Raw genomic sequence first — 14,004 nt, forward strand, 5'->3', positions numbered from 1 at the left:
AAAGGGGGCAGGGAAACCTGTCATTCACAGAACTCCTGTCCAATCACCTGGGATTATAAGTGTCTTCCAAGTTCTCCGTATGGAGGTAAAGAACACCCACACTGTATGTCAAGCAAAGTAAAAATATTATTGCAAATGAATGCCAAATTATACTTATATGCACTTTGCGCCTTTAAAAACTTTCAAAACACATTATTAAATTTGAATACAATTCTGAAAAGTATTTCTTGGGCATTGTTGCTAAGAAAATTCTGTCCCTCTTTTATGCAAGGAGCAAGAGACTACCACACAAGATTTCATAATATACATGTACATATACATATACCTATATATATATACACACACATATTAGCATGTTCACTTCATCAAGCCCACCCAACATTAGAAAAGAGTTTAGGAAGATTTTTTTTCTTTTTTTCAGAGCTGGGGACCGAACCCAGGGCCTTGTGCTTGCTAGGCAAGCGCTCTACCGCTGAGCTAAATCCCCAACCGAGTTTAGGAAGATTTTAAATAAATCATGAGACTTAGATTATTTTTATGTTGGTAAGTGGTATTTTAGAAATATCTGCATCTGTAGATTGAATCTCCACATCAAAGTAGATTCCTCATGGCTGTAATGTAAGGTATTTTTTTTAGAAGTATCTCAAAGCTATTTGTGTTTGGACAAAAAAAAAACTCTTTTAAAATAGATTATAATGAAATGTCACCTGCTTCCTGGTAGACCTTTGTTAACTATGGCTCTGCAAAGGATTTTGTTGCCATATAAATTAAATTTTAAAACATCATAGTGATCCTTTGGTTATCCCCTTGTTTCCAAGTCTTTATGAATCCTTTATGCTCTTAAGCCAATTACTAAATCTTTCTGAAATTTGTCTCAGCTCAAAAATAACTATAATCATATCCAGATCTAAGAATGGTTCCAAGTACTGAATCCAATCATGGCCTTGAACAAATTTATACAATAATAAGTTCTAGGTGTCAGTTCCCCCAGACATGGCTATGTCTGCCTCAGACTCTGATGAATCTGTAGTAGGATGTACATAGACTGACTCACATGGGATGCTCAATAAAGAATCACTGAGTAAATAATAAATTGTCCTTTCTGAGTATGAGCAAGTGCATATCCGACTCACTCCCTGCTGTGTCCTTAGAATGTAACACATTGGCTGACTCACAGGGGATGCTCAATACAGACTCACTGAGCGATTAACAAATGTTCCTTCTAAAAGATGATTCATAGTCTCTTGCTAACATCATAGTCCAAACCATGGAGTTTCTTTTGTTTTCACATTAATAAAATGTAAAGGTTGGAATAAATGATCTACAAAGTTCCTTACAAATGGGATATTCTGTGACCCTGGGAATCCTCACTCTTTCTGGATCCTGAAAATACCATGTGATATCATTGCATTACTGAGCATGTCATCTACATGCTAGAACCACCCAATTTTCAGGGAACATTGAATTACCAGTTTACAATACCTGAAGTAGACATCATCTTGGCTCCATCATCCAGTGAGTTTGAAAAATTAAAAGAATTTTGTTAATGAGTAATTAACAGAAGGACCATCCAACTTCATTTGTACAGACGGTCTGTTGAGTGGCTCTTGAGCCAATTATTAAAGCCTGTAGTAGGGGAAAATTTCTCATCTGTGAATCACGATTCTAAGAAAATCTCTGAGGGCTGGTGTAAATGTTTTTAAAAAACACCAATGCTTAGTATGTCCTGTGAGTTGTTGAAGAGATAAGGCATTGTTTATAGTTACAGCAATGTATAGGAAAATGAAACCCACACCCCCTTTTCTGTCTAGTTTTACTTTTTGGCCAGAAGTATTTGTCTTGATTAATTATGATTCCAAAGTAATGACTCAGAGTTTGAGGCTTTTCTTACTGTTGGAGAATAGTTGGGCAAGGGGCAGGTGCCAAAACCTATGTGGATGGGTAGACTTTTGGGTTAGATTTGTCAATTTTGCCTGATAGCAATTTGGTTGGCAGATGACCTCCACCTGTGACCCAGTCCCCAAATGTTTACACATTGGCTTGTGAGGCTCTGCTATAGGGTCTGTTGTGAGCAATTGGCTGAGTGGATGGATACCAGAGGCATCCTTGTCATTTGATTATGTGAATTGGGTTTACAGACAGTAATGTGATTCCTCTGAGAACTTAAGAAAGCCCATGATGCTATTAAAATAGGAATGGGTGGACTGTCTGGGGAAATCCAGAGACCGTAATTCAATTACAAGGGCTTTCACAGGGCCAATTGGTACTCAAAAATACAAAATCATGTGGAGTCCAAATGTTAAATTGATCACATTGCTCAGATTTTTTTAAATCGTTCTTTAAAATTTTTTTCAAATTAAAACATAATTGCATCATTTTTTCCCTTTTTTTCCTCCCTACAACCCTCCCCATGTACATATCTGCCCTATTTTCTCTCAAACCCATGGACTCTCTTTCTTTACTTCTTTCAGATTTTGATCAGAGTTTAATTATAATCAAGAACTAGATAATAACTTGAGGGAACGGACTGTGAACTATTTGTTGATGGAAGTGGTTCTTACTGTTCATTAATTTTTTAGGCAGCATTAAATAGAAATTTAATTGGTCCATGAAAAATGATCAAGTCAAAAAAAAATGGCTTTCAGATTCTCCCCATGAACCAGTTGCCATCTGCCCCAAGTTCTCTAGTTCAAGGGGCTAGCCATTGAGTCATTTATCGCTAAGCTTTTCTTCCTCACCATACCTCATCTTCCCTGTGCCATTTAATCATGCTGCATCTTGACATCTTCCCTCCCAAATATCACGAAGATGAGGCTAGGGTCACCAATTATCACCCAGCTATCTGAAGGCTTTTTGCACTACTTGAGTAGGAATTATGGGTAGGAGAAGGGAAGCTGTTTTTATGCTAGAAATCCTGGATCTTAGAACACCTCAGATGTAAGAGATAAATTTAACTGCAACCCCCGAGAGCTTAGGGCCTATTTCTCTAGGCCCTAGAAGCCAGAGACCTGGGGTTGGGGATTTAGCTCAGTGGTAGAGCGCTTGCCTAGCAAGCGCAAGGCCCTGGGTTCGGTCCCCAGCTCTGAAAAAAAGAAAGGAAAAAAAAAAAGCCAGAGACTTCAGGCTCCAGCAACTCAGGTTGGGGGCTTCTTGTTCTGAGCTTTAAAACCCTGTGGGCCTCAACCCTTGGCAGCTATTAATCCTCAGATAGCAATAGCAGTAGGTGGTGGCAGCAGGAGATAGCAAATAGCAGCAGGTGGTGTCTTCTATCTATTCTTACAGCTCTTGCTTGGTCTCCAGTCCTAGAACTTTCCACAGAACAAGCACTACAGCTGTGGGCTGCAGCATCTTTAGAATCCCCAGCCCCTTACAACATCTAATGTTAAAACACTTCACATAGTGTTATAGCTGCTGTAAAGGGTAGCTCTCACTGATTTCTTTGACATCTAAGACTTGGTGACTCTCAAGAATGCTTTTCAACTATGGTCACTAGATGTTTACCCTTTAGGTCCTCACAGTATCCATTGTCTTTGTGGAGTATGCCTCCATCCTCACTGGAACCTTCTCGTTGCTGCTCTTGTCATTGCTGCTGCTGCCACTGCTGCTGTTACTGCTCCATAGCTGCTGTCGCACTGCCATTTTGGTCCCTGTGTCACCACTTTAGCTTGCTCTAGTCATGATCAAAGTAAAAGGTAGACAGAAAAAGACCACTCAAGAGGTGGAGGCTGTCTCCCAGCTGGCTCACAAAAGGAGTCAATATCTTTTTTGGGTGGCCAAAGAGAGGATGTAGCAAAATTATCTGCACCAACTATGGCAGACCCCCAATTATGGCTTGTACCAATCCCAGACCTTTTCCTGGAACTATCTTTTCTCTCTCTCTCAGCCTGGCTAAAAATGCTACAGAGGAAGCAGAGTCATTTAATACACTGACCCTTGTGATGACGAAAATCCAATGTATATTGTTTTTAAATACTCATGTCTGGGACAGTGCCTTTAGGAGCTACAGTCAAGTTTCAGTGGCAGGCAGCAGTGGTTGCCATGTAGCTTCCTCAAGGTACCTGTAGCTTACTCAAGTTAGCCAGTGCTGGCCCAAAGAGGTCTAACTATTGATTAACAGTTCTAGCAATGAGGCAAAGGTACCGAGGAATGGTCCGAGAGCTGTCAGGGAGTCAAGTAGCCTGAGCCCCCAACATCTTATCTAAAGAAACATTCAATGGCCCACTTATAAAGCTGACTTCTCATTAACAGCAGCAGCAATTTAATTGTATTTTAAAGTGCAATAATGGTTTAATTTTGATTGTCAACTTAATTGAATCAAAAATATCAGGTCAAGTGTAAAGCCTATTGCTAGAAATCTCTGTGGTAGTGTTTCCAGAGGGAATTGGGTCACAAGGATTCTTACCTAGTTAATGTTAAAACCCTTGATGGAATCATAATGTCCTGGAATCATTAGAAGAAGGTGGTAAAGGGTAAGAGCAGCCTCATTGGAGTGAGTCTATTCCTGGGTGTGCATCTTGGGACTGTATTTTGTCCTGGCCCCTTTCTATGACCTTTTCCCTCTGCTTCCTGGCTGCTAGGTAATCAACAGCTTCCTAGGTCACATGCTCACACTTCCACATTCCAACCAACTTCTGAAGCCAAGTCACCATGGATTCAGTGTTCTCAAGCCATAAGCTTACAATAAACTATCTTCCTCTGAGTTATTTGTGCTAGGCATTTTGGTCACAATTAGGATGAAGTAACCAATATTAGTGCTTTAACACTGATTAACTACTCCCCTTGTGCACCGAACTCCCTGCCTCTACTGCAGTAGAAAAACTGGCATTGACTTAAAACTTAGCTTTTCGTTATTTGAAATTCAGACCATTATTATTTTGCAGTTTGTTCTTAGGCTCCCCTATGGTTGCACAGAGGAACTCAGAATGACTCACCCAGCTGATGCTGAGTTCTAATGCTTTTACTCCCCTGCCTTCCAAAACACATCTTGTAGATTGTTGTTATTGTTATTAAAAACAAAGAACGGACAAGAACAACAAAAAACCCCAAGGAACAAATTGATTAAGCATTATAAAATTGAGGAAATCCTAAGAATTATGCATCGTGCCTCTAAAACCAAGAAGCTTCATGATTTTCCAGAGCCCTGGGAAAGGTGTAGCATAGGCCTGGGTGAGCTTTAATACTTGGCCCCTTTTCTGAATGCGGTGATGGGCTGAAGGCTGTTTGACTGCCCTTTTCACAAGGATTCTTTCCGAGCCTGTCTAGGTCACCAATGTTGAGGATCTTAGGGGCAGAGGGAGAAAAGCACTCCTAACTGAAATTTCAAGAAGCCTGGTTTAAAATGTTAGACCACTGGCACTTGACTAAGGACCCTTTATATCACCTCATCCCTTCCTCTTCCACCAGGGGACATTTTGATGGTGCCTGAATGTATTTGGTTGTCACAATTAGAAGACAAAGAACTTGCTTCTGCCATCTACTAGTTATAAACCAGACTATTTTGTGAAGATCCTACCTCTTTTTATGTCAGCTCCCTTACACAAAGGGTTAAGAATAGGGACATTCTATTGGTGATTTCTGGCTTAAAATACTTTGTTGAAATGCCCTTATGCAAATCACCTCCATTTCAGATAATCTAAGTAGTTGCAGAAACTTCTGTAAGAGACAATGTAATCCTAGAAGGCCAGTGAGCATCTCTAGTATGGGATTTTTTTGAGATGCTTAAAGTTTAGGGCTAGCCTTGCCAAATTCTGTCACCCTTGGAATGGATGGCCTTTTCTAGGGGAGAGTTTGTGCCCATTCAATGAACTTTTACTGCTTGAAATGACTAGCCCACGCATTCTGCAGGTGCAAATTGAAATGGAAGGTCATGTGATCTCATCTTTCTATGCAAGCTGAGAAAATAACATTTCAGTCTACAGGAAAAGCAATAATTCAGGGAGGTTGATGAGAATGCATTAGAGTGTACAAAGAGACATTGTATTTATAACTAGGGTTATCTAGAGCATGCTAGCACCCAGAGGCGCCAACCACTGCATTACAGCCATAGTGAAAGAGAACAAAATGTAACTCTTCTCTATTCCCTCAAGTGCACAGTCATCAGTTAAGTAAGTCAGTTGTTTTCTCTGGTACTCTCTATAAGCATGAAAGATGTCTCTTGATCGGGTTGTTGGAAGGCTGCTCTTGAGAAAAGGTGAGGGAATAGTTCACACAACATAGAGATATTTCTTAGCAGAGTTTTGGCAAGACTACCAAGAGTCTAAAATAACAAAGTTAACACCAAAATTTCACTTTATTATGTTTTGATTTCACAGAAAATGCTGACTTGTAAATAACAATAGTTCTTTATTACAACCTACGTGACACTTTTACTAGCTTATGGAAGTGGGAGGTTTGGTTAAATAACCAAATAGGAATCTATGGGAATACTGGGGAGAAAGGAAAAACAAAATGAAATGGCCAGGGCTGGAATAACTATAGTTTAGAAAAATAATGATCATGTTGGATTTTGCAAACTACTTGTCACTTTGTTGATCCCCAGAAATATGTAAAGTCCATCCTCAGGGGTGAGTGAAACTTGTCTGTGCTTCTGGAGGAGAAGGGTAAAGTCACCTTGCTTCACCTGTCAGCTCACAGCCAAGCATTTCTTTCCAGAAGTTTAACCCATGCCTGTCAGGTTATGTACCAGTTTTAGGATTATCGAGGTCTGTTTATTGAGTACAATTGTTGCTCTTAAGATAAGGAAGCCTAGATCGAAATACAGAAACTAGTCACAAAAGAGGGTTCTGGTGCACTGGACACTACTCTGAGCTTTAATTTTGAAGTCATGCAAGAGGTATGTGTTGCAAGAAAGGGGTGAATGGTATTTCAAGTGTGTGAGACACAAGTCCCAGGCCAACCTCTAAAAGCCAAGAATATGGTCCAGTGGTGTTCAAGCACAGTCACGAACTGTCAGATAGTCTGCTGTAGCTCTACCACAGATGGCGAGGATCTTCTCCAAATTACTGTGTCTAGGATAGTCACTGGGAAGCTCAGGATTCCGACTTTAAAGATATCGTCTTTGAAAAAACAACCCAGCACTTGAGTTTGTTGTGTTTTAATAGCAATAATTCTAAGATGAAAGAATATAGAATTTAAAAATCATCTTGCAATGAATGTTGACAATTTCAAGTACAAAGAGCTATCCAGTGGGTAAGGAACTTGAGTTCTGGCCAGGACCCTTGGATTTCAGGAAGAAGGTGCTTGGTGGGAAGGAAGCAACAACAGCGGATAGAGCGGGCATGACCAACAAGAATGGAAAATGCCACAGCCCATGATTACAGAGCTTGACCAGCCATTTGGCCAAAGCTGGCCAAAGCTGGCAGGTATTTTTCTTCATACCTGGTTCCTCACGATCACTCAAATGGAATAGCTTTACCTCACAGGTGTCTGTTTCAACATGGTGACATCCTATAGGAAATGTTCTACAGAGCCCTATGCCCCTCTCTCCCTCTGCCCTCAGAAATCTGTCAGGCAGTGAAGGAGCACACTGGGAACTAAGCATGCTTATGGTTCTGGTCCTTTCCTGCTCGGGCTAAAGACACTTGAGAGTACTGAACTCTTGAGATAAGACATTGATTTCAGAGTAGAAGGGGTTGTGGGAGGGTACTATTATTGGAAAGTTATTTCACAGAGCAAGTGTCACGTTAGTAATACAAACAAGTTTAGTTAAAAAATCTGTTGAAAAAAAAAGCTATCCATAGGCTAGGTCTTAGGGTTATGTTATGATTATTTCATAGAAACCCTAGTAAACTAGTCAAGATGTACTGAAATATATTCAGATAGTGCAGTGAATGAATTAAGTTAACCAAGGCCTAAGGAACTAATTTATATTAAAACTTTTACTTGGTGGGGGGCTGACCTGATGGTCTTCCTCCTTATTTTGTTTTGATAATAAAGTGTGATAGACTTTCCTTAACAATCCAAAATAATCAAGGACTTAGTGTATTTCAGACTTCCAGAATAGCAATCTTCTACTGAGCCCTAAAGAAAATAAGTTCGAAGTTACCTGTTTTCATTCTTTTCAAATATAAATGTCCTCCTTTTGGAAATAGAAACAGATGAGAACATTTCATTTGCTTCTTCTGCTCCCACCCAAATCCCCCAGTGAAGATCCACTGGCCTTTTCAGGCACTTGGAGTACCATGTCCTCATAAGCTAGAGCAATGTCTACGGGCTTCATGTGGATAGGTCTTGCTTCCTTGATGCCTATCAGGGGGACATATCTCAGCATAAAAAGAAATTCAGGAATTTAACATCTCAGCAATAATAATAATAATAAAAAAGATAAATATCCACTGGAGGCTAAAATTCCTCAGTTCATATGAGGGAAACTCGTTCTTTTGAATGGACAAAGTAACCTTTTTCAAGTCCTAGTGTGGTCCTACTTATGTGGACACTGGGGTTCCAGTTGATGTTTGTAGGAATTCCTTCAGGTCTCTTGAGTTTGGTTTGTCTGAACTGAAAGGCGCTGCTATCCTGTAGAAATCTTCCCCACCCTAAAGATATCCATGGGTTTAAGATTTCCCCATTCGTTTAGTAGCAAGAAGTGATGGTGGTTTTGGGACCCTCATGAAAGCTTCCCCAGTATCCAGGACACTGGGAGCTGTGACCCAGCCAGGTCTTCCCCATGCTAACCCTGAGTTGCCACTTCCCTGCTCATCGTTCCTGTTTACTGAATTCATGATATGCAAAGAGAACAGATGTAGATGTGGCTCAGGGGAGGAGGCACTCATCTGGCAAGGACAAGACCCTGGTTTGACCCCTATCACTAGAAGGGGAGGGAAGAGAGGAAGGAGAGAAGGAGCTCAGTCATTTCAAGAAGGGTAAGAGGCTAATTAACACTAGCTCTGACAAGAACTCCAGCTATTTGCTTTCCATGAGCTTCAGGCTGAGGGATTTGGACAAGGATTGTAAAATGAAGGCCAGAGTGAAGAAAACACCAGTTGATGCTGGCTGTATATCGCGAGACATCTGTTAGTTAATACAGCTCTAAGAAGAAACTATATGCAGAAGAGCCATATTATACAGCACGAAGAGAAGTAGACTTATCAACTTCACTTTCTTCCATCCAACATTAAAAACACAAATTGGGGCCCCGCTCCATTTTCTCTGAATGTCCTCTCCTGCCAGAAGTCAATCCCTATTACCACATTGATATTTCCGTAACTACAGCTGTAGTATTGAAATATGGTCTCCAAGTTACAGACTGCTTGCGATGTGACACAGTAGTGTTACCAACTTTAAAGGTGAAGTGATGTGCTGTTTTTCTCCAGGCTGCACTATCACATCCTGTAAGCATTAAACAAACCCAGGAGTGTCAGGCCTTAAGGCTGGTGAATCCTAGCCAATGTTCCTCAACATATGATAGCTCTCCTGGGCATCTGAGTATGGGAGAGTGGGCCCTAGGCTCTGAAGACCTTTCTATCAGCACTACACTGGTTTTCAAAGTGGGCATGCGCAAAGTAGTCTTAGTCAAAAATTCCACTGTGATTTTACTGCTTTCTTTTCTCATTTTTTTCTTTCTTTTTTTCTTGCCATACAAGCACATTGCTGATATTCCACTCACAAAGTTACTATGACTATTATTTTTTTTAACCTTATTTACCCAGTAGTTAAATAATTCTGCTAGATCATCCACCCCCCTTCAGATTCTCTCCAGAGCACACTGAGAAGTCTGGTCTCTTAACAGTGCTTACATTGATGGGACACTGAAGAACAACAATCACTTTTTGAGGTGTTGGCTGACAGGAAAGTTAAAAAAAAGTGGCTAAAAGGACAAACATTCTCACCCTATTATATCTGGGCTTGATATCCAATAAATTCTTTGAAAACATACATGTTTTAACTGATGTTTATTGAAGCCATCCTTCTCTAGGCAATCACCAAGGATGGTAGCAACAGCGATCACTTAGTTAAAGCCCTTGCTTCGTCTTTTTAAAAAAATATGAGGAAATTTTGGTGTCAGTTGATTCTACTTCCCATACCTACCCTGACCCCCAGAGGGAAGCATGAACTCTGAACTGTTAGACTTGGTGGGAAGACGCGGAGAAAGCTCCTTTGTTATGTGATATTGTTTCTCCCCTTAGTCAAAGAGGAAAGAGGAAATGTCTAGGTGACAGTGGTGAGGGCCATGGCCCTCCTCCTCTAACAGCCTGTCATGCCATTTCCAAAAAGAAATCAGCAGGAAAAGAGGTTACCTCAGAATGCCCAAGACAGACAGAGTAGGGGATACTTATGTGCAGTATGTGTTCCCCAGTCCTGGGGCCCCCAGAGAGGGAAAAGGGGGTTCTGTTGAGATGAAGGCTACATGCCTCAAGAAACAGCCCCCTGAAAACAACCCAGAGGTCCAGTGTCCTTGCAGATGTAATTGGAGTCCTTGAGGGAAGGAAGGGAGAATATGACCTCTGCTGAGGTCATGTAGGAGTTGTCCAGTCGGCACTCTTGGGGGCCTTGCATGTGTGCACGTCCAGGGCTTCCAGGCAGTCCTGACAGCGCACGGCACAGCACCAGTGGAATTTACACTCACACTTGGTCATCCGGGTGACATGGGATGTGTCATAGCCTCTCCCACAACACATAACTTCGCAGCTGTCCATGCCTCGGGAAGTCAAGTTGCACACACGGCCTGCTGTACCCAGGGAGCCTGGAAGAGAAGCCAGAGAGATGTCACTGGAAACATCTGGGCAGAATACAATAGGCTTTGACAGAAGAGTCATGGGGCTCATCCTTGAGAACAGAGCCTAGCCTCACTTCCTCTTAGCTTACTGAATCTGTGTATAGCAGCCCATGTTGTCTCTTTATGCAGCTGAGAGGTGACCATAGAGAAGTGGACCAGAAACTTTGGGTTTTCTTTTGGTAATCTGAATCTAGAGCTTTTACTTTTAGTTGGATTGACTTTCCATATTACCCTTACTGGGCCTTACATGGAAGGGCTATTGGGTAAGCATGGCTCCATAAGAAAGGAGAAAGGACTTATCTGAGTTCTTCCTCTTCCAACTTCACATCACAAAAAGGAAGCTGTGGCCAAGGTCAGCTTTCTCCAAGTGTAGGAGGTATTGAATCTTGAAGAGGAGAGGAGTCCTTTTCCCTAGACCTGCTTACAGTGATTTAGTAGACAGAGAGCCCAAACTGTAGCTGGTGGGGAGAGAGCCTCATTTGTGTGAGGATTGAGGAAATAACCTGGCCTTGGCTATCATTCTTTTCCCTCTTGCAGTTTAGCAGACCACAGGAGGTGTGCAAAGTATCTATTTGAGGCCTTAAATCCTGCCCTTTGAAGAACAAATGTGGCATTATATCAATGTCATATTAGTTAATCAATGTTATAGTTGTTAAATGGAGTCTATATTTATGTATCTGCTGCTTAAAAAGTAAGTTCCAAGACAGAGTTGGGCATGGTGGCTCACATCTATAATGCAAACAATTACTGCAAAGTTCATGACCAACCTGGTATATATACTGAGTTCCAGGGCACTCCAGGACATATCATGATCCCCTATCTCAAACAAAGAAGTAAGAATTTCAAAGATGTAAAGCCTTTTATTTACTCTGTCCCCAGGATAGTAAAGCTCTTGACCACTTTATCAGATGCATAATCAAGGGTAATGGACAATTTTGGAGAGTTATTTTCAGCTTGCAATGAATTTTTCTACATTGATCTTTCCTACTAAGATGAGCCATTGGTTGCCAAGTTTATACCATCACCCTCTTCACTGGACCGAGGGTAGGCACCTGATTCATCGTGGGCCAATAAGGTAAGTTCCCAGGAGAATGTTGCCATACATAAGCTCAGTAGCCCCAGCCCCTGTGCTCTAAGTTGAGGTCTGTGGATAGGCAGAGAGCCACAGGAAAACATGGATAAAGCACAAGTCCAGAGACAGTGACGGCCAGACCCGGAAAAGGAGACCTGATAGACTAGACTATTGTTTGGTTCTGTTTCCATCTGGAGGCCTGGCCATACATCAACTTTGGAAGACCTAGAGGCACTGGGACTTTTCCTTAAAAGTGGTTTGAACACTGTGTCTTGAGTGTATATGAGGCGAGCAGTCTGCCACTGAGCTCCAATCTCAGCTAAAGCTTGAGATCCTTCTACTAACTGCCCCCTTTTAGCTTAATAGCTGTTCTTGTTTTTATTGTAATCGACAATGCTAAATAACTGGCAAACCTGCAGAAGAAAAATACAGGGAGAAAAAGATAATGAATTAATTTGTTCACTTCTGCCTCGTGACACTGTTTATCACTATCTGCTCTGTATGGAAATTATCTGCATGAGTGTCATGTTGCTCTGCTTGTGCAGAATGTCCAGGGAAACAGCAGGGTTCAGGCAGGGTATGAGGTCAAGAAAAGCAGAGGGTGGGCCAGACTTGCTGTGCGTGATCAGCTGCTGAAAGCAGGAAGACAGACAGAGGAGTTTCCTGAGGACAGGAAGGATGGCAGAGGGCCGGGTCGGGGTGGAGGGTGGGTCAGCCAGGGATGGCCCTGAGCCTACATCATGCTGAAGAAGCAAAGGGTTAGAAGAGGCAACAGCTGGGCCTGAATTCAGGGCAACTATCAGGACAGTTTCCTAAAAAAAAAAATTCACTGATTATGCAAAAAGGACACACATTGCCAAATGCTGCCTTTTAACATCACACCCATTATTTCATTTGATTGACATTTAGCGGACATAAATATGTATAAGATGCTGTGTTGGCTGATTGGGGTTTAGGAGGCAGGGGAAACATGAAATGAATAAGACCCACCTCCTACTCCTCAGCCGACTTGCAGTGTAGTGAAGAGACAAATGTGTGTACCACAGCCTCCAAATCAGTATTTCATCTGCTAATGACCTACTGGAAACCACAATAGATCTGCATGCATGCAGGGTATCATGGCAGACAAGAACTTTAGGGTGTGGGCAATCAAGGGTTTGCTTATAGTGTTGCCATGTGTCAACTGTATGGTTGTGGCAAGTAATGCAAGTTTCCCTTTCCTCTCTTGCAAAGCTGGCCTTCTTCACAGGGCTTCAGTGAGAATGGAATAAAATTAGATCTCTAAATTTCTACCAGAATAAATGCTCAACCCGTGTTAAAACATCTATTCATTGCTTAGCAAATGCTTATTGAGACCTAATTATCCGTGAACAAAATAAAGATGCAGTCCTGAGGGACTTCTGTGATTATCATAATGATATTTCTTAGTATGAATACTAATAGTAGGGAAGAGGACCATGTAAAGCATCTTCAACTACATGATTTTAACAAGAAGGTGGCACTAGAGAGACAATGGAAAGGATAAGTTGAAGTTCAGGGAATAATGGGATGAGAGACATTTCTAGGCACAAGAAGCTCCTAGCAGAAATACTTCAGACAGGTTTATGGGAATACAGATTCTGTAAGACTGAAGAACAGGGTGTCTATTCTACAAACCATAGAAAAGAAGACAGGAATAGCAGGTTAAAGAGTCCTTTATCTTGGTAGATCTTTTATCTTAGTCTATGGTGGATGTAAAACCAGTGTGGATTTTAATCCGAGAAAAACATACCCAGGTCTATTAGAATGACTATGAGGAAGGAGGCTAAACATGAGCTCTGAGAAGAGTCTAGGCAAGAGTCCATGAGGAGAGACAGAAGCACAATGGATGAGAGGCCTTACAGGGCAAGCCACGAGCATTTGGCTATCTATTGAAGTACGAGATGGAGGTGGAGGGGTCAAGTAGGAAATGACCAAAACATGTTCACATGCTCCATGGTGAGGAGAGAAGCATACACTTGGGATAATGTTAGAGGTGGAAGGGAAAGTGGAAGGAAAGGCTGTGCGGAAGACAGTCAAGTCCTCAAGGAGCATGATGGTGAAGGAGACTTAAAAGACAGCTATGGGATATATGAGATAGATAAAGCTAGGACTTCAAGCTCATTTCAGGCCTTAAGTGTTTGGGTGAATCATTGCACATCAACAGAAGGCTGACACAGGCTTCCCTAGCCTTTATTTA

General features: G+C 41.6%; 1 protein-coding gene across 1 annotated transcript in view; it reads right to left on the reverse strand.

Annotated features, from left to right (window-relative positions):
• Window positions 1-4,268: 4,268 nt before the first annotated feature.
• Window positions 4,269-14,004, reverse strand: part of Wnt2 (Wnt family member 2) — a 45,993-nt gene continuing 36,257 nt past the window's right edge. Inside the window, 1 exon segment of the mRNA NM_053695.1 lies at window positions 4,269-10,681. Coding sequence (NP_446147.1) covers window positions 10,452-10,681 — 230 coding nt within the window. The 3' untranslated portion in view covers window positions 4,269-10,451.

The sequence above is a fragment of the Rattus norvegicus genome, chromosome 4 (assembly GCF_021556685.1).
Source record: "Rattus norvegicus strain SHRSP/BbbUtx chromosome 4, alternate assembly SHRSP_T2T, whole genome shotgun sequence".
NCBI classification, from domain to species: domain Eukaryota; kingdom Metazoa; phylum Chordata; class Mammalia; order Rodentia; family Muridae; genus Rattus; species Rattus norvegicus.